Genomic DNA, 21,827 nt, shown 5'->3' on the forward strand with positions numbered 1-21,827 from the left:
CAATCCCAGAGCAGTGCCTGGCTTGGGGGGAGCAATCCCAGAGCAGTGCCCGGCTTGGGGAGAAACAATCCCAGAGCAGTGCCTGGCTTGGGGGGAGCAATCCCAGAGCAGTGCCCGGCTTGGGGGGAAGCAATCCTGGAGCAGCGTCCGGAACAGGGTGGGGATACAGTCCCAGGCAGTGGCCGGCACGGTGAGGGGAAAGCAATCCCAGAGCAAAGTCCGACATAGGAAGAAGCAGTCCTGGGTGGATAACAACACAGGGAGGGGGTTCCTGGGTGCAGGCTGGAGTGGGGGAGCAGTCCCGGAGGAAACTGACTTGGAGAAGCTGAGAGCCAGAGCGGAGCGGACTGGAGGCTTGGAGCAAAGTGGGAGACGGTTATTGGACTGGGGTCTGGCTCAAGTAGACAGACCATGTGTGGAAGCTCCTGCTCTCAGCTACTGCAATGTAACGTTTATTTGAAATGTTTTTTAACTGACTGTAAGTTCAATCCTTTAACCATGTCTTATTTCTAACTTGTTCTTTGAACACAGTACAGTAATGCAACTACTTTTCTTTTTATTCCGCGCTTGTATCTAAGGTTTGTACCTACATACTTGTACCTAAGATGGTGCCAATAAGAGGTGACATTGTGAAACATTTCACTGTATTGGATGCCAAACACCATTCTCTGTAAATTTAATGTTCATCAGTCAGAAATTTGTTCTGTAAAACAAAATGGAATATTAATTATTAAAATGTGTGAGAAACAAAAGCTCACTCACTTTAATAATTTCAGTCCGAGACAAATTTCTGAACAACAGCGTCGTTTTATTTATACACCTATAGGTTGGTGCTTTGTCTAATTACCAGGTAAGGCAATGACAAAATGCACAGTATATCCCACAGTATATGCATAGTTTTTTTCCCATATGTTTTCCTTATTCCATTGTCTGGTCCCTGCTTCGCTTACGTCACTCATTTCCTTAAGACTTATCCCACAACTTCTGTTTATCCTGTCTTGTCCGTGACAAACTCTTATCTCTGACTCCCATAAGGGTGTTTGACGTCAGTCTATTGTAGATTATTGATTAGGCATATCTTTTCTTCTATCAGCATCTATTTCCATCCAGAGGCCACTTTGACCTCTTTGATTAGGGTTAGTTCCTGTGTCTCCGAGTAGGGGGAAACAGATGCTTTCCTGTTTGCCCATATATCCACCATTGTTCTGTATTCAGGTCTCATGCTAACATATCCTTTTTGCTGAATATGTATTTTCTCATTCCTGTTCTGTATCAGAATTTATACTTGCAGAAATAACATTAATTCATTTCTATCTCACAAATGCTTCAGTTGTGCTATGTCTTTCCAGCATCCTTTTCCTTTTACATCCAAGTGAACATTATCATAATTATCTCGTCTGGTCCCACCTACCTACATTCAAGTTTTAAACTCCCATCTTTAGCTTGATCTGCTTTCACATCTGCCTTTCGATCACACAGAAATAGCTGACCTCTAATCTTTTGTAACACATGCAGCTGTTTGTTCTGCTTTCTCAAATAATTTAATCCTTTCACTTGTGGGTTCTGCTTCATCATTACCAGTTACAATATTCCCTCGCAATCTCCCCTTTTCATTGTCAACTTAAATGGAGTCAATCCACTTGCGTTTCTGGGTGTTGCTCTCAGTCCTATCAGAATATTAAATCACCCTCTCGTCTCTTGTATGGTATTTAGCTAATACTTTCTTCAATATCATATTCATTTGTTCTGTCATTTCTGAGCTCTGTGGTGAGTAGGAAATGTGAAATATTGTTTGATTTCCAGCAATTTATAAACTTGATAAAAACAGAAAGAATAATGAGTAGGCTGTTTAGCTGCTCTTAAACCTGCTACAAACCTCAACTTCTTGATATTTCAAAAACCTATTGACCATTTTTTCAAACATTTTCAGTGATCTATCCTCCACAACCCTCTGGGGTAGGGAATTCCAGACATTTACTGTTCTCTGAGAGAAGACATTTCCTCATGTTTCATTTTTTAATGTGTCCCTTTATTCTATAACTTTGTCCCCTAGTTCAAGACTGTCCTACAAGTGGAACCATCAATTCTGTCATCCAGCATTTGTACATCCTTATGGCGAAGGTACATCCTTTCTTTCCCCTTCTGTAGCACTGTGTAAATGTACCACGTCTATTTCCTCCTGACCAATTGCTGCTGCTACTACTATGTGATCCTCAGAGCCTGTTACAACAGCCTTCGTAGTTTTCTCAACTACCCATCAGTCTGTTCCCTTCTCATGTGCTTTAACCTTTATCACTGCTGTCTTTATTGTTAGCGTCACAGAGTCATTCAGTCATAGAGTTGTACAGCGCAGAAACAGACTTTTCAGTTCAACTCATCCATGGTGCGCAAAACATTTAAGTTAATCTAGTCCCATTTGCTAACATTTGGCCCATATCCCTTTAAACCCTTCCTATTCATGTACCTATCCAGATGCATTTTAAATGTCACAATTGTAATAGTCTCCTCCATTTCCTCTGGCAGCTCATTCCATACATGCACCACTCTCTGCATGATACAATTGCCCCTGATATCTCTTTTATATCTTTCCCCTCTCACCTTAAATCAAAGTCCTCTGGTTTTAGACTGCTCTATGTGGGGGAAAGTCCTTGGCTATTCCCCCTATCCATACATCTCGTGATTTTATTAACCTTTATAAAGTCATGCCTCAGCCTCCAATGCTCCTTGTAAAATAGCCCCAGCCTCTCTGATACTCAAAACCTCCAATCCTGGCAAAATCCTTGTAAACCTTTCCTGCAACATCGCAAGTTTAAAAGCACGCAATTATTGTCTCATATTGTATATGAATTCCTCCTGATGTGATGTACCCTCTTCAACTCGATGGTACCTGTAAAACCCTGCGGTCTTACCTACTGTCTGCATAAATGTTAACCTGCTGAGTGTAATATTCTTAACAATGGCAATCAATTTTATTTGATCCCTGGCACTAACATCTTTGGATGCGTTCATACTTTGAATTTGGGCCTTCAGACATTTCACAGTTTTAGATTCAAATAAACGGACACATTCCCTTTTAAATCAACATTATGTTTATGTATATATTATTTAATGCATCCTTTGTTGTTGCCGTAATTTTTCTTTGGTTCTTCAGGAAGCTTGACCTTGACTGCTGTCCAGGAATGAAGAACAAAGAAAGTTGTGTCACTCCACTTTTACTCATTATTCTACCTGGTGGCATGCCCTTTCTTGACCACAAAACTTCAGCTTAAATCATTTAAGCTTTTCACTATTTGATCTGATGTATTTAATTCTGATTTATTATTGGTACAGTGAAATGTTTTATTTTGTGTTCTGTACAGGCAGATCATAACATACAAAGATTGTAGGGGGATTGGTCAGAGCAAGGAAGACTAAGTTACAGCTATATAAAAAGCAAGATCAACATTAGATTTGAAATTTGAGAGGTCCATTCAGAAGTTGAATAACAGCAGAGAAGAAGCTGTTCTTGAATCTGTTGGTACAAGTGTTTAAGGTTTCTATGATTCTATCCAGCAAGGCTCCAGTAGTTGAGTGGTAAAGCCAAACAGCTTGTATTCTTTGGCTAAAGTTCAGGGATCAACCATAACTGAAGGATTAATGGTATATTAAAAATTAGTATGTTTACATGATACTATTTTCTTAAAACACTGTATGCCTTATTTTACATCAATACTGCTTTACTAGAGTTAAATTATAATTTTATCTATACAGACAGACATAAAGAAGACATGGATGAGGTGGCAAATGGAACCAACCAGGGAACAGTCGGTCCTGGATTTGGTAGTCAATAATCAGGCAGGTTTAATAAATGACCTCTGGGTAAACAATCCCCTAAGATGTAGTGATCATAACATGGTGGACGTAGTATATTGGCATGGCTAAAGAAATGGCTTATGGGCAGGAAATAAGTGGGCTTAAGTGGTTCTTTTTCAGGTCTGTGAACTATAATAAGTGGGGCTCCACATAAATCAGTGCAGGAACAGTAATTGTTTACAATATTTAGTAATCACTTGGAGGAGGGAAGAATGTACTGTCGCCAGATTTGCAAATGACACAAAAGTAAGTGGAAAGGCAAGAAGGATGCAGTTTACAGAGAGATATCAATTAGTTAAGTAAATTGGACAAAAGGTTGGCAAATGGAGTATAATGTGGGAAAATGTCAAGTTGTTCATTTTAGAAGGGACAATAAAGAGCCAGAGTACTATTTCAATGGAGAAAAACTGCAGTAAGCTGCAACACAAAGGGACTTGCATGAAAGACAGAAAGCTAGCACACAGGTGCAGCAGACAATCAGGAAAGATAATAGAATCATAGAACACCTACAGTGTAGAAACAGGCCAGTTGGCCAAACAACTTTTGCCCGAAACAGTGATTTTCCTGCTCCTTGGATGCTGCCTGACCTGCTGTGCTTTTCCAGCACCAGTCTGATCTCTACTCTCGTTTCCAGCATCTGAAGTCCTCACTTTTTCCCTGTTGGCCTAACAAGTCCACATCGACCCATTCCCCTGCAATATTGCGCTGCATTTCCCCTGACTAATTCACCTAACCTACACATCTTTGGACTGTTGGAGGAAACTGGAGCACCCAGAAGAAACCCATGCACACACAGGGAGAATGTGCAAATGCCACACAGACAGTCACCTGAGACTGGAATCAAACTGGATCCCTGGTGCTGTGAGGCAGCAACGCTAACCATTGAGCCACCAAGGTTGGTCTTTACTTCAAGAAGGTTGGAGTACAAGAGTAGGAAGGTCTTACTGCAAATGTACAAGGTGTTGATGAGACCACATCTAGAGTGCTGAGAGCAGTTTTGGTCCCTTTATTTAAGGAAAGATAGGAACAGGGGTAGGCCATTCAACCCCTCAAGCCTGCTGTGCCATTCAATAAAGTCAAGGCTGATCTGTGATGTAACTCTATACGCCCATATCCCTTGTTACCTTTGCTTAATAAAGACTTGTCTACATCAGATTTAAATTTAACAATTGAATTACATTGACTGCCATTTGAGGAAGAATGTTCCAAACCTCCATACCCTTTCCATATTGAAGTGCTTTCTAATATATCTCCTGAATGGCCTGGCCCTAATTCTGACATTATACCCCTGATTCTAGAATCTTCAACCAGTGGAAATAGTTTATCTTTATCTATCTTGTCTATCAGTCCATTGGAGGCAGTTCAGTGACGGTTCACTAGGATGATTCCTGGTTTGGAGGGATTGTCTAATGAGTAAAGGCTAAACAGTTGGGACTCTACTCATTGACATTTAAAAGAATGAGAGGAGATCTCATTGAAACATAGGGGATTCTTATAGGGCTTGGCAGGGCAAATGCTGAGAGGATGTTTTCCCTTGTGAGAGAATCTAGGACCAGATGGCATCATCTCAGAATAAAGGGGCGCCAACTTAAAACTGAGATGAGGAAGAATTTCTGCTCTCAGAGGGTTGAGGAGCTTTGGAATGCATTGCCACAAAGAGCTGTGGGGACAGAGTTCCTGTTTATATTTGAGGCTGCGATAGATAGATAGATTCTTGAATGTAGTAAAATCAAGGATAATGAGAAAACCACAGGGAAGGGAATGTGAGGAACATCAGATCAACTATGAATGGCAGAGCAGGCTCAAGAGACCAACAGGTGAAAGTGAGGACTGCAGATGCTGGAGATCAGAGTCAAGATTAGAGTGGTGCTGGAAAAACACAGCAGGTCAGACAGCATCTGAGGAGCAGGGAAATCGATGTTTCGGGCAAAAGCCCTTCATCAGGAATGAGGCCTTTGGGCATAAGCCCACATACCAAGTGATAATATGTAAATGAAATTCTCCCCTCTGTTATAAGTTTGAGACCAATTTGCTGCAGCTGTGTTGAACTTTATTTCCCAGTGCACAGTAATGAGATTCTCAGGAAATTTCAACATAAGTAACCAGTAGGCTTACATTGTAGGGTATGCTTTTCCAGGAAAATATATCTTACTAAATATTGCTTTAACCAAGGGACCTTTCCCAAATGCTACAGGAAGTTGGATGTGCCTGAATTGGAAAATCTGCTGTGATATCTACCAATGTCAAATAATGTGCTGGCGGGGGGAATCCAAGATGGTGGCAATCTAAGACGATCGCACTGCAGAGCTCCACATCGCAGCACCAGCGGTAAAAACTTTCAACCTGCCAACCCAGACCATCATGATATCTTGGGACTCCAGAAAGATCATGGAGTCCCAAGAAACTTCTAAAAGTTAACTTACCTGTGTTTCCAGCCATCCAGAGATGCTAAAAAAGGGAGATAGCGTATCAGAGGCCGGGTCTGCAGCTCAGCCTGCAGGATCCTCGGAGTCGATTACTTTCCAGGCCCTGGTGAACCAGCTCTCGAAATCTCGCGAGATGCTGGGGAAACAGATAGAAGAGAAACTGGCTCCAATCTCTCTCATGCTGCAGAAACATGAGCAGCTGCTGGGAGACCTGGAGAAGAGGACGGATGAGGTGGAGCACAGGGTCACAGCGGTGGAAGCTGATGCCAGTTCATCCAAGGATAGGATTTAAACCCTGGAACGCAGGTCTGTAATTTGCGCAATCAAGTGGATGATCTTGAGAACAGGGGCAGGAGAAAAAACATTCGGATCATCGGTCTGCCTGAGGGTAAAGAAGGTGAGCGGCCTGTGGAATTTGTTGAGGATTGGCTGCCGAAATTCCTTGACTTGGAGGCTGGCACAAGAGGATTGAAGACAGAGAGGGCTCACCGGGTTGCAGCGCGGAGATTGGGTCTGGTTCAATGTCCTCATCCTCTCCTCATGCGTTTCCATCGTTACTGGGATAAGGAGAGAGTCATGGAGGCTTCCAGAGTCCAAGGGAAGGATCCAAACGCCCTAATTTATGAGAGCTCTAAGATCATCTTCTTTCAGGACTTCTCAGCGGTGGTAATCCAGAAACGAAAACCTGACAACAGTGTCAAGAGAAGACTGAGGGAGCTTGGGATTCAGTACTCCCTGAGGTATCCAGCAGTGCTTCTGATCACCTTAGTTGGATCCATACATCTCTTTGACATGTTGGAGACGGCAAGAGACTTTGTGGACAAATTAACCTAATTTGAACAATTTTAGTATGTATAAATGGTGTTGTTTGGGTATGTCTTTGTTGTTTTGTAATAGAAAAGGAGGAAGTCCGGTTGGAGATTTATTTTTCTTTTTTTCCTCTATTTATAATAATTTGGTTTAAACTATGTTTGGCGGCGGTTGAGATGTACACTTTCAATTTCTAAGTTTGGATATAAAAAAGGATGGGTGGAATTTTTGTTCCCTTCTTTTAAAAAATGTTTTTTTATTCGTATTCTACGGGGTGTTTCTTCTATTTTGTTTGTGTTTGCGGTGCGGCTGTAGCTGGGAGAAGTGAAGATGGGTGGGATGGTTAGATGCCTACTTATGAGCAGGTTGGGATGGGTAGTTGCTCCGTCTGGGCAGGGCGTGAGTTCCCCTACTCAGCATTGTTGGCACTTTATATGTTGGTTTGTTTTTTGGTTTTTGTTGTTTTTAAATTTTAATAGTTTTGTAGGTTTAATGTAGTGGTTTTAGTTTATGTACTTTTTATATTTGGTGGATCATGTAACACTAAGGCTCAGCGATATGTGATTTGGGTTCCGGCTCTCTGGAGTTTAAACGTTATTGCAGAAGGTTATGGTTAATGCCTTGATTAAATAGTGTACCTGGAATATTAAGGGATGTCACTCACCAATTAAGAGGAAGAAGGTACTCTTGAGTCAGAGAAAGGAAAAGGTGGATATTGATTTGTTACAGGAGACACACTTGGCTGACAAGGAGCATCTGAAATTACAGCAGAATGGTTTTGACCAATTTTATTTTTCTCATTTAATACCAGAAGTAGGGGAGTGGCTATATTGGTTTGGAAGAATCTCCCATTTAAGTTGTTAGCGTGTTTTAAAGACACACATGGGAGGTTTCTTAAAGCCTTGATAAATGGGGATGAATACGGTGTTTAAAATGTTTATTGTCCCCCATCTCATCCCCTTAAATTTTTGGTAGACGCTTTTTCGAAATTGATAAGTCTTGAGTCCTGGCAAATCACTATAGGGGGAGATTTTAACTGCATCATAGATCCCACAGTAGACAGGTTGCCCAAAGGTCTCTTGACACCCTCTGTACAAACTAAACAGTTAGTGGGCCTGTGTGGGGAGTTAGGGTTGGTGGACATCTGGAGGCGTCTCCACCCTACAAGTAGGGATTTTACATTTTTCTCCAATCTGCACAGATGTCACACCAAGATTGATTTTTTTCTGACCCCTGTAGTAACCCTCGATTTGGTGGCATCTTATACCATTGGTAATATTACCATCTCTGATCATGCTCCAGTGTACCTGTTGGTTAAGATTAAGTACGTTACAGTGGGTTCGCAGTACTGGCGAATGGATCCCTTTATCCTCAAGGATAATAAGTTTGTGGAGTATTTCTCAAGGGAATTTCAGGCATTACTAGACATTAACTTCGGCTTGGTTGGTCGTTCATCCATCCTCTGGGAAACTGCCAAAGCCGATGCTAGGGGGTTAGTTATTTCATATTCCACCAGTAGGAAGTGGTGGAAGAGTGAGCAGCAACGTCTCCTTGAAGCACGGTTGAAGGCAGCCGAGAAGGCCTACTTTGTCAGATCCTCGTTGGTCAAACTACAGAGGATTATGGCACTGCGGTCTGCACTAAATTCTGTGCTCACGCAGACGGCAAAGAAGGAGCTGGCTTTTGCAAAGCAAAGGTTATATGAGCATGGTGACAAGCCAGGCAAATACTTAGCATGTCTCGCCAGGAAAAAGAGTGCCCCACATGCCGTTATGGTGATTAGGGAAGAGTCTGGGAACCTAACGTGATTCTAAAAAGATTAATGTGGCTTTCCAGAGATTTTACTCTAAGTTATACCAATTTGAGGATTGTGAGGAGGGGCAGGCCAAAATGGAATCCTTTTTTAAGGATCTGAAGCTCCCAGGTGTGACTCCCAAATAAGAGTCCTTTTTTAATACCCCCTTATCAGAGCAAGAAGTGCAAGAAGCTGTGAGGCAGCGTCAGAGTGGAAAGGCACCCGGTCCTGACAAACTTCCCAGTGAATTCTATAAGGAATTTATAAGTATACTGTCAGGTCCGATGCTCAATATGCTTAATGATTCATACAGTCATGATTGTCTCCCACCATCTCTGAGAGAGGCAAATATTTCACTTATTCTTAAAAAAGGCGAAGGACCCGGAAGACTGTGCCTCATACAGGCCCATCTCACTCCTAAATGTGGACTTTAAAATCCTCTGTAAGACTCTCACGTTAAGGCTGGAGACTGTGTTACCTTCTATTATTAAAGAGGATCAGACAGGCTTCATAAAGGGTCGCAGATCCGAAATAATGTAAGGAGGCTGCTTAATGTAATTCAAGCATGTCAACAACAGTCAATACAGGGACTGGTGATTTCTCTAGATGCAGAGAAGGCATTTTACTGAGTTGAGTAGCCATACCTTTTCTATACTCTGGAGCGGTTTGGTTTGGGCGAAGTTTTCATAAGATGGGTAAAGGTTCTCTACAGTGTACCTCTCGCTGCGGTCATTACCAACGGGGTACGATCAAGCAATTTTAATATTTTTAGGGGTAGCCGGCAGGGCTGCCCCCTTCCACCATTGTTTTTTACGTTGGTGATTGTACCATTGGCCGAGGCCATTCGTGGGGATCCCAATATATCCGCTCCAGAAGTGGGGTCAAAATTACATAAGATTTTGTTGTATGCCGACGATGTTCTAATTTCTTTGACAAATCCAGCAGTTTCAGTGCCTCTCCTGATACAATGCATTCACGTGTTTGGTGCTTTTCCGGGGTACAAGGAAGGGGCGAAGGAGCTAGCTCTTGAGGGCGAACATTGATTCCCATTTAAGTGGTCACATGGGGGTTTGTGTATTTGGGCATATTCATTACTCCAGTTCTGGATCGGCTGTTCAATGCCAATTTATCCAATTATTTGATAACATTAAACAAGATCTTCAAAGATGGGATGCACTTCCACTCTCGTGCTTGGGTCAGATAGCACTTATTAAGATGAATATTCTCCCTCATTTGCTATACCCTATACGGATGCTCCCTCTGATTTTCCTTAAGCAAACACTCAGGAGGCTGAATGGCTGGTTCAGCTCCTTTATTTGGCATCCTAAGGGGCCCTGCATTAAATTAGTTAAACTGAAACTGTCTGTCAGACTGGGGGGAGTGGACCTTCCAGACATTTAAACATTGCCAACTAAGCTCGCTTTTGTCCAACGTGAGTGATTGGGTTTATGGCGATCATCTTTCAATATGGCTAGATATTGAGGCCTCCCAGGCAAGGTGCCCCCTTACCGGTTGCTGTTTTTGGACAAAATGAGGACAGTTAGGGAATATTGCCATAACCCAATAGTTATCAATACCAACAAAGCATGGAGGGCAACTTGGCGAGGGAAGACAATATTAGCAAAACATCTTTGTTTACACCTATAGAGGGCAGTGGAGGCCCAGTCTCTGGATTAATTTAAGAAAGAGTTGGATAGAGCTCTCAAAGATAGTGGAATCAAGGGTTATGGAGATAAGGCAGGAAGAGGATACTGATTAGGAATGATCAGCCATGATCATATTGAATGGCGTGCAGGCTCGAAGGGCTGAATGGCCTACTCCTGCACCTATTGTCTATTGTCTATAATGGGTATGCTGGGTTTTCAACCGGGATGGTAGATTTATGATTTAAACTTGGGCAGCTAGGGATGTGTCTTGCATGGGCGATTTATTTGAGGGAGCGTAATGATGTCCTTCAATCAGTTAGTACGGAAGTACAAGTTATCTAATAGAGATCTCTTTCGTTTTTTTCATGTTAGGGATTTTATTCAAAGAAAGACTACACTTTTGACTGATCCCTATAAATCCGACATAGAGAGGGGGTGCTAAGTGCTAAGAATACACTTTCTGTCAGTACTTTATATCATCAATTGGGAAGTGCCCCCTCAGATGAGTTTGATCAACTCTGCAGGATGTCAGAAAGAGAGTTGGGTGTTGAAGTTTCCTCAGAGACATGGGAGGATATTTGGGAAAATGCAAGGAAGATATCAATTTGCAATAGGACCCATGCTTTACAGTTGAAGATTCTCCACAGGGTCCACTTGGACTGTTTGTCAAAATTTGTTTGGCTGGGCTGAGTTATTACTATTTATTAGTTTGTTGTTGGTTATTTATTTATTTAGTTACATAGCCAGTTTGGGTTTTTTTATTCTGTACTTTTCTATATATGTTTATACATTTGTACATGAGGCTGGGTTGGGGTTTTTTCCCTTGGGTTTGTTTTTGTATTGTTTTGAATTGAATTGTATTGTTTTGTACTTGTAATATTTAAAAATCTATTTTTTCATTTAAAATATATATTTTTAAAAATGTGCTGGCAAACAGTCATTCTTCAGGCTCACACATCAACAGTTGCCACTTGGAAGGAAAGGGATGCAAAAGATAACTAGGAATGATGCAATTGTAACCCACCATGAGTTAATATTAACAGCAGAAAAAGAGACAGAAATTGTGTGTGATCATTTTAGAATGGCGACTGAGATTGGATTATCCATTTTCATTAATTTCAATACTGTCTGAAACAGGTCAGGATGAAAGAAAGTAGCACAATGCCATTAAAGTATGCAATGTTATAATGTCATTGTTCAATGGTCACACAATTGCACTACAATAGCTGTCTTGGGCAACAGATTCTGGTTGGTATGTACTTGCATGAAGAACACAGCAGGGTAGTTAAAATCAAATCAAGCAGTTCTAATTGATCAAAGATTACCAAAACCCCCAAACATTTTTTAGTTACAACATAAGACATACTTGTACAAGTCTTTCTGTTTGTAAAGTATGGGGCCCATTAATTATGTACTGGGAACAATCCAGACATTAATATCTTCAAGGTCCTACTTTTTAATTATCTGTTCTAGTTCATGAAAATTGCATCATATGACCTCAATATCAACACTTCTCTACTTTCACACTCTTTGTCCTTACCAATAAATGGCAAGATTTGTAAACAATGGATCATTAATCTCTGTTGCCACTTCCTTGAAGACCTTGGGCTGTAGGTCAACAGGCCGCTCCTTTAATTCCAATAGTTTGCTCGTACGTTTTTTTCCCCTAGTGATGATGATCAGTCTAAGCTCCTCCCTTCCTATCGCCTCTGCATTACCTCTTACTATTGGGATGGTACTTGTGTCCTTCACTGTGAAAACCGAAGTAAAATATTGATTTACTGGCTCCATTATTTCTGTGCTCCCCACTATTCACTCCTCAGTCTTATCTAGCAAGGGACCAGCATTCACATTAGCTATGCTCTTTCTTTTTATACATTCGTAAAGCTTTTCCTGTTTTTATATTTTGCACTAGTTTTAGTTCAGATTTGGATTTTTCAGATTTTAGATTTTATTATCGCATATACTCAAGTACAGGAGCACAGTGTAAAGTGTATAATCTCACCACACATAGTGCCAACTTAGATACCAAAGTACAAAAAAAGGCTCAGGTAGTAAGAGAAATGGGAGTTAAAAAGTTAAGCATTACATTTACCTTTTGTGCTTTATTTTTTTTTTAGTAACCTTTTGTTAATCTTTAAAACTTCCCCAACCTTCCAGCATGCTGCTCATCTTTTCACAGTGTCATGCCTTAGCTTTTAGACTTTATATTATCCTTAATGCTCTTGTTTAGCATTAATAATATTTGTTGTGACTCTTATAATCTTCCTTCCTTTCTGAAATATATCTTAGCATGGATGTCATGATTTGGAGATGCCATTGTTGGAGTAGTGTGTACAAAGTGTTGAACCACCTGATGAAGGAGCAGTGCTCTGAAACTAGTGCTTCCAAATAAACCTGTTGAACTATAACCTGGTGTTGTGTGATTTTTAACTTTCAGCATGGAGCAATTGAATATCATCAATTGTCCTACTTTTTAGTCTTCCCAGCCAGGCTACTAGGGCCAGCCCTATCCCTATGCCTAAGTAATCACCTTTATTTAACTCCAAGTCTTCAGTGTGGGACTTGTTTCTTATTCTCCAACTGAATTTGAAATTCTACCATGTTATGATGCCTCTTCCCAAGAGGATCCTTTACTATGAGATCAGTCATTAATCCCACCTCATTACACGATACCAAACTCAGAATAGTCTGCTCCCTGTTTGTTATTTGGAGGAAGATGTTGTGGAACCAATCTCTAATACATTTAATAAAGTGTCCCTATGATTCCACTTTTAGAGAACTATAAACCTGAACTTCAAGATTCCTCTGTTTCACTACACACCTTAAGGCCCTACCATTCACCATGAAACGCCTACCTTGATTTGACTTTCCAACAGACAAGACCTCTCTTTAAACTCCATTTGCCATTTCTTGGCCTACTTCCCCAACTGATCAAGGTCTTGCTGATAACCTTCCTCACTGTCCAAGATACCACCTATTTTACTGTCATCAGCAAACTTATTAATCATGCCTTGTCCATTCTCATCCAAATCATTGATATAAATAACAAGCAACAATGGACCCAGCACGGACCCCTGACACACTGCACTAGCCACAGGCCTCCAGTCCAACAAGCATCCTTCCACTATTATCCTTTGCTTCCTACAATCAAGCCAATTGTGTATCCAATTTGCCAGCACGTCCTGGATTCCATGCGACCTAACCTTCCAGAGCAGCCTACCATGTGGAACTTTATCAAAGTCCTTACTGAAATCCATATAGACTCCATCTACTGCCCTTACCTTGTTAACCTCCTGGTCACTTCAAAGAACTTGAACAAATTTGTGAGGCATGGTCTCCCACTTTCAAATCCATGCTGACTACTCCTAACCAAACCCTGTTTTTCCAAATGCATTTATATCTTATCCTTCAACATCGGTGGTGGGTAAGTTACTTGACAAGATTCTAAGATTACTGGTATATAGTTCCTAGAGGAGAAAGTGAGGTCTGCAGATGCTGGAGATCAGAGCTTGAAATGTGTTGCTGGAAAAGCGCAGCAGGTCAGACAGCATCCAGGGAACAGGAGAATCGACGTTTCGGGCATAAGCCCTTCTTCAGGAATGAGGAAAGTTTGTCCAGCAGGCTAAGATAAAAGGTAGGGAGGAGGGACTTGGGGGAGGGGCGTCGGAAATGTGATAGGTGGAAAGAGGTCAAGGTGAGGGTGATAGGTCAGACTGGGGTGGGGGCGGAGAGGTCGGGAAGAAGATTGCAGGTTAGGAAGGCGGTGCTGAGTTCGATGGATTTGACTGAGACAAGGTGGGGGGAGGGGAAATGAGGAAACTGGTGAAACCCGAGTTCATCCCTTGTGGTTGGAGAGTTCCTAGCCGGAAGATGAGGCGTTCTTCCTCTGAATCAATGCAGGCCAACAAGTGCAGCTACACAGGTTTTAGGGACAGGCTGAAGAAACCAAATAATTCCTTCCCTCAAAAGCTTGATTTCATCCCAACCCAGTTTTAGAGCTCCTGATCTCAAAGGACTCTAGAGGCTTATAACTCAATGCTTTCATTCCCCATCCATCAGTGCTAGTCCCTGTCAGGAGATAGATGATGAATTCCTGATGAAGGGCCCTTGCCCAAAACTTCAATTCTCCTGCTCCTTGGATGCTGCCTGACCTGCTGTGCTTTTCCCACTTTTGACTCTGATCTCCAGCATCTGCAATCCTCACTTTCTCCCTGTCAGGAGACAAGCAGGCTGTAGGTATGGCCTGGGGTCATGTAGATTGTCCAGGACAGGGAATTCTTGTACTTCTGTAATCATGTCAGGAAAAAACACTAAAGGATGACATGGAATTCTGCCCTTGATGGGATGTGCAGTTTCAGCTAGTAGTTTAAAATACAGGTTTCAATGAAATCTATCAGGCAGTGTCAACCTTTAACAAACAGTACCAATGCTAATTTCCTTTCATTTCCAGAGATATTGTAACTAACTAGTTTTAATTGTCTTTCTGTTAAGGTTTTATTTGTTGCTGCCTTCATTGCTCTTATTGTCAAAAAGGTTGAGAGAAATGAAAATGAGGAAAACTACAATGAAAACTTGCTTTCTACTATCAGTAAGTTTCCATAAGATAAGAAATATTGTGGTGATAAGCCTAGAATAAAGTGTATCCAGGCAAGTGATTCAGTGAATCATATTGTAGAGATACAGTAGAAATTCTTCCAGATATCGCATATTTAGCAGAGATATGCAGGCCTCCAAGGGGAGGGGAGGGAAATATATCCTTGGTGGTGGGGTCCGTTTGGAGGTAGCGGAAATGACGGGGGATGATGCGCTGTACATGGAGATTGGTGGGGTTGTAGGTGAGGACCAGTGGGGTTCTGTCCTGGTGGCGGTTGGAGGGGCGGGGCTCAAGGGCGGAGGATCGGGAAGTGGAAGAGATGCGGTGGAGGGCATCGTCGACCACGTCGGGGGGGAAAAGTTTTCTTTGCAGCCCTTCTTGAATAAATCAGAACATTCTCTACCCTCCAGTCTTCCAGGACCTCGCCCATGGCTAGCAATGATGCAAAAATTTCAGTCAGGTCCCCCACAATTTCTTCTCTAGTCTCTTGCAGTGTTCTTACATATATCTGGTCAGGACCAGGAAATTGATCCACCTTCATACATTCTAATGCATCAACACCTGCTCTAGTGTGATATGGGCTGTCCCCAAGATATCACCACTAACTACCCCAAGTTCCTGGATCTTCATGTCTTTCTCTGTAGTAAACTAAGTCTCACCAACGTACTGTATAATTACAACATGACATCCCTGCCTCTGTACTCAAATCATCTCGCTATGAAGGCCAATATCATTTGCAATTTTACTGCCGACTGCACCTGCATACTTACCCTCAGCAACTGGCACATGAGGACACCCAATTCCTTTGCTCCTACAACACCCAGGTCGCATTGCACATTCCCCCCCCCTCCCCCCCCTCCTCAACTTATGGCCATTCAGATAACATGCCTTCATGTTTTTGCTCCCAAAGTGGATAACCTCACATTTATATACTGCATCTACCACACATTTGCCCATTCCTTCAGCTTGTCCAAATCATAGTGAAGCACCTCTGCATCCTCCTCAAACTCACCTTCCTAATCAGCTTTGTGTCATTGCCATCTTGGTGATATTGCATTTAGTTCCCTCATCTGTGAACAGCTGGAACTTAGCACTGATCCCTGCAGTACTCCACTGTCTGCCATTCAGAAAAAAGTCCCATTTATTCCTACTCTTCATTTCCCGTCTGTCAACCAGTTGCTATCTATCTTAATACTCTATCCCAAATCCAATGTGTTTTCATTTTACATGCTAATCTCTGTCAAAAGCCTCCTGAAAGGCCAAATAAAACACATCATCTGCCTCCACTTCATGAACTCTATAGGTGTGCCCTTGGAAAATCCTGAAAGATTTGTCAAGAATGCCTCTTTTTCATAAATTCATGCTGACTCTTTCTGATCTTGCCACTGTTTTGCATAGTCTAGATTTGCGTGGTGCTGGAAAAGCACAGCAGGTCAGGCAGCATCCAAGGAGCAGGAAAATTAATGTTTCGGGCAAAAGCCCTTTTCCTGATGAAGGGCTTTTGCCCGAAATGTTGATTTTCCTGCTCCTCGGATGCTGTCTGACCTGCTGTGCTTTTCCAGCACCACTCTAACCTAGACGCTGGTTTTCAGCATCTGCAGTCCTTGTTATTACCCTCTGTTTTCCATAGGCTCACCAGTTAAATCTTTTATAATGGTATTAAGCTGATTGGTCTACAATACCCAGATTTCTCTCTACCTCCTTTCTTAAATAGAGGTGTTGAATCAGTTACCCTCTGATCTGTTGGAACTGTTCCAGAGTCTATAGAATCTGGAAAATGCCCACCAGTGCATCCATTATTGCTAAGGCCATTTCCTTAAGTACTGTGGGATGCAAGTTGCCAGGCCTTGGGGATTTATCTGTCTTGAATTACCCCAAAATCATTTCCCTATAAATACTGATTTACTTCAATTTCTCCCTCACACTAAACTCTGCTTTCTCCAACATTTCTGATGTTACTTTTGATGATCCATTGTGAACACAGAACCAAAATATCTATTTCGCTCTCCATTATAAATTTCCCTCTATGGGACCTACATTTGTCTCCAATCGTTTTTTTTCTCTTCACCTCTAGAAACTGTTCTAGAGTTGATGAAGACTGACAGAAGTTAACAGTGCACTGCTGATGAAGAACCATCATCATTTGATCCAGCACTTGCAGTAACGAGTGTAAATATTGGCATTCTAGAGGCCAGCATAGAATCAAGAAAGGGACGTGGTGAATTAATAAGGGTCAGCAGACTGCAGTCAAACCACAGAGTAAAAATTACCTCATCTGCTAGCTCACCAGGATGTGAGTTAACTCTGTTTTTCTCTCCACAAATGTTGCCAGACCAACTGAATTTCTCCAGCATTTTTAGGTGATTAAGATTTCCAGCATCCACAGTATTTTATTTTTATTTGACAGATCATAGCTAGTCAATGATTAAACCTCACATTTGTTTCATATTCCTTAATATCTTTGTGATTGAAAAATATTTGCAGCCAGTTTCAAACATAATTAGACTAGAATTGATTGCTGTTTGCAAAAATAGAGTTTCAAACTACATCCCCACTTTGCATGAAGAAAAGTCTCAAGTTCATTCTGAAAGGACTGTGATTTTGAATGGAAGTGGTAAGCTTAACCAACAAGTATCTTATGCCTCTAACATAGAACTCAAACTAAAACTGCTATTTTTACATGGAAAAAGTAGATGATTAAAATGTGTAATATTTGAAAGTAAATGCTGACAAATGTGTGTAAAGAATGGATCTGGTTCAATAGTTCACTGAACTGTTTTCTGGAAAATAATATGATAGCAGAAGATGGTGGAAAGTACAAAAAAAATTAAGATAGAAAACTAGAAGCTTAGTGACAGAGAGCAAGTGCAGAATGTCAGGGCATTAATAGTCCTTAATGTATTGAAATCTCATCCAAATATGGGATGAAGTAGATATGTCAGCATAGGTTAAGTCCCTACCAAAGAAAAAACATAATGTAGTCATTTCCCATGAGAAGGGAATTTAGGAAGAACATATTGTGGATAGTAATCAAGGTCTGCTCCTTTTGGAGTTCTTGAATGAGCTCTATAAGACTGACTGTGCTTATGGGGTACAGTTAGTGTTGAGACATGCTAAGACTTTCATAGATTTTAGAAAAACAGATCACCATTCCACAGAAGAATACACCATGGGCTTTAAATGGCCAATATATACTTTTTGAGGAATGATTCCCAGAATTGTTCAGAATACTCCAAGCTTTGATTCTTCAAGCCAGTGTTTTAGATACTTAAAACATGCCTTCCTACCATCTGATATTAAAACTCTTCAGATGTCCACCGAGTTAAGCCTTTCACCCAATACAAAGTACCTTTGTTTTACCCATGTTTGAAATAAAAAATTATCTGCATTGAAAAACATTTGCCAATTTAACATTGCATGAGGGGTCTGGCTCCAACCTGGCAGAGACATTATATTGAACGTGGAGCTGATTATTGTGTGAGGGGGGCAGCATCACGACACCTTTTGCAGAATCCAGCATGATGTAATGTCTGGTGACTGTTGTCTCAGTTTCAATATCAATCACAAGCTAAAGTACCCAATGTTTCAATGCTGCAACTGAAGCTCAGGCCCAGAGTGCTGTCATGTAAATCCAAAACTGGTATAACCTTCCACAAAACATACTCATTACATCCTTACTAGCACCCTTTTAGCAAGGCATGACATGTGTTGTGAAGGAACTATTCAGAAGCAAAGCACACTGTCACTTTGAGACCTTAGGTCTTCAATAGTAGCGACACAAACAACACTATCAAGCCCAGTTTCAGTGTCTGTGACTGACTGATAACAGTATGACACTCATTCTGAAACACTGCCAATACAAGCTGAAATTGTTAAAATGTACAGAATTAAGACAATCTCAGAGGACCTCATTTTGACCTTCAAATTGAAAATGTACACTTTTCCACTTGTACTGGTTTGTACTGAAGGATGTTTGGAAATATGCACACTCACAGTCTATAGCATTCACCTTTAACTAACAGATGATACTGGAGGAGTGTCAGAAAGATATTTCCTATCTTCATTCGAGACGGACAGAAACAACAGTCTCAAAGTATGGAGCCCCGACCCAGACAACTGGTATTTGGTGCCCCAAGCCAGTACATGACCTATGGTTTCCCCATTCTGGTCCACTGCTCAGACTTCCAACCTCAATCATGATGCACAATCCAGGTCTTCTCACTGCTAATACAGGCATAAAAACCAACAAAATATTCCTGGGAGACAAAACTGAAGATTAAGAGTTACCTATTTCTCTTTGCCTTGCCATTGTGACCACTCCTCACTCCCCTAACTTTCTGATTAATGAGGGTCCTGAGCACAGATCTTAACTTCATTGAGTCTGTCAATATTCCTCTGGGTGAGTGAGTAATGGTGGGTGCGGTGGTGCTGGAAATTCTTAGCTTTGTTAACAAATACTTTGTTTGGGTAAGTGTTATTACAAGCACTTTCCCAGCTCATACCACTAGGGAAATCCTTGAAATCCTGAGGCAATAAAGAAAGGGTCATAGATGAATCAAAAAAGATCTCTAGCGACTTTTTCTGCTCATTGCAACAGGGAAATGGCCATGCCCTTTGCTCAAAGGACGAAGGGGTCAATCATCAGAACTTGTGTACAGAGAACATCTTCAAATAAAATTGCTGGGGAGGTGCTGGTGTTAGACTGGTGTGGACAAGGTCAGAAGTCACATGACACCAGGTTATAGTCCAATGGATTTGATAGAAATCACAAGCTTTCAGAGCACTGATTTTTCGTCAGGTGGAGTGGAGGGACGGGAAGCACACAGGCACCATTGTACGACCCTTTGATCTCTCTGCCTCTAAATTCTGCGCCTATGCGCTTCTCTTCACTCCACCTGACAATGCAGCAGTGCTCCGAAAGCTTGTGATCTCAAATAAGTCTGTTGAACTATAACTTGGTATCAAATGACTTTGTCTGAGTCTGAGCAGGTGGGGGAAGCCTAAATGCGTTTTTGCTTCGGTTTTCACCAAGGAAAGGAAACTTGTTGTAAATGTAAACTTAGAGGAGTTGGGATATAGTCTTGACCAGATCAAGATTGATGAAGTTAATGTGCTAGAAATTTTGGAAAACATTAAGATTGATAAGTCCCCAGGGCCTGACCAGATTGATCCTAGGCTGCTCCGGGAAGGGAGAAAGGAGGTTGCTAGGCCGCTGGCGAAGATATTTGCCTCCTCACTCTCCATTGGAGTCGTACCGGAGGATTGGAAGGAGGCAAATGTTGTTCCTCTTTTCAAGAAGGATAATAGGGAAATCCCTGGCAATTATAGACCAGTCAATCTCACGTCTGTGGTCAGCAAAGTTGTGGAAAGAATTCTGAGGGATAGGATTTATGACTATTTGGCAAAACATATTGTGCTTAAAGGCAGTCAACATGGCTTTGTGAGGGGCAGGTCATGCCTCACTAATCTTATTGAGTTATTTGAGGAGGTGTCAAGACAGGTTGATGGCAGTTGAGCAGTGGATATGTTGTGTATGGATTTCAGCAAGGCATTTGTTAGGATTCCCACGGTAGGCTCATTCATAAAGTCAGGAAGTATGGGATACAGGGAGATTTGGCTATCTGGATTCAGAATTGGTTGGCTGACAGAAGGCAGAGAGTGGTTGTAGGTGGAAAATATTCTGCCTGGAAGACAGTGTTGATTGGGGTCACGCAGGGCTCTGTTCTTGGGCCTCTGCTCTTTGTAGTTTTCATAAATGACATGCATGAGGAGGTTGAGGGATGGGTTAGTAAATTTGCAGATGAAACAAAGGTTGGAGGTGTCATTGATAGTATAGAGAGCTACTGCAGGCTGCAGTGCAACATAGGATGCAGAGCTGGACTAAGAAATGGCAAATGGAGTTCAACCTGGATAAATGTGAAGTGATGCATTTTGGAAGGTTGAACTCAAATGCTGAATATAGGATTAAAGACAGGATTCTTGGCAGTATGGAGGAACAGAGGGATCTGGGTGTGCAAGTACATAGATCCCTTAAAGTTGTCACCCAAGTGGATAGGGTTGTTCAGAAAGCATATGGTGTTTTGGCTTTCCATAACAGGGGGATCGAGTTTAAGAGCCATGAGGTTTTGCTGCAGCTCTACAAGTCCCTGGTGATACCACACTTGGAATATTGTGTCCAGTCTGGTCACCCTACTATAGAAAAGATACAGAGGTTTTGGAGAGGGTTTAAAGAAGGTTTACCAGGATGCTGCCTGGACTGGAGGTCTTGCCGTATGAAGAAAGGTTGAATAAGCTCAGACTTGTCTCTCTGGAGAGAAGGAGGAAGACAGGAGACCTGATAGAGGTGTACAAAATAATGAGAGGAATAGACAGAGTCAATAGCCAGAGACCTTTCCCAGGGCAGGATTGACTGGTGTGAGAAGTGATAGTTTGAAGATATTAGGAGGAAGGTATAAAGGAGACATCAGAGGTAGATTCTTTATGCAGAGTGTTGTGAATGCACGGAATGCGTTGCCAGTGTGCTGTTATAAGTCCTAGTGGTCGCAGTAGTCTGGCTGTCATTTCAGAGATGTTCTTGATGTATGGTAGTGTGGCTAGACCTTTGGGTTGCAGCATGTCCTCGTTCCGTGGTCTTTCTCTTAGGCATCTGTTGATGAAATTGCGCGGATATCCGTTTTTTGCGAATACCTTGTATAGGTGTT

The 21,827-nt window shown here is 41.7% G+C and overlaps 1 protein-coding gene across 1 annotated transcript in view; it reads left to right on the forward strand.

The window, feature by feature from the left end:
* The window catches only part of LOC122555517, a 126,456-nt gene that overhangs the window by 80,258 nt on the left and 24,371 nt on the right, over positions 1–21,827 (forward strand). The window contains 1 exon segment of the mRNA XM_043701540.1: positions 15,024–15,120. Coding sequence (XP_043557475.1) covers positions 15,024–15,120 — 97 coding nt within the window.

The sequence above is a fragment of the Chiloscyllium plagiosum genome, chromosome 12, assembly GCF_004010195.1.
Source record: "Chiloscyllium plagiosum isolate BGI_BamShark_2017 chromosome 12, ASM401019v2, whole genome shotgun sequence".
Classification (NCBI taxonomy): Eukaryota; Metazoa; Chordata; class Chondrichthyes; order Orectolobiformes; family Hemiscylliidae; genus Chiloscyllium; species Chiloscyllium plagiosum.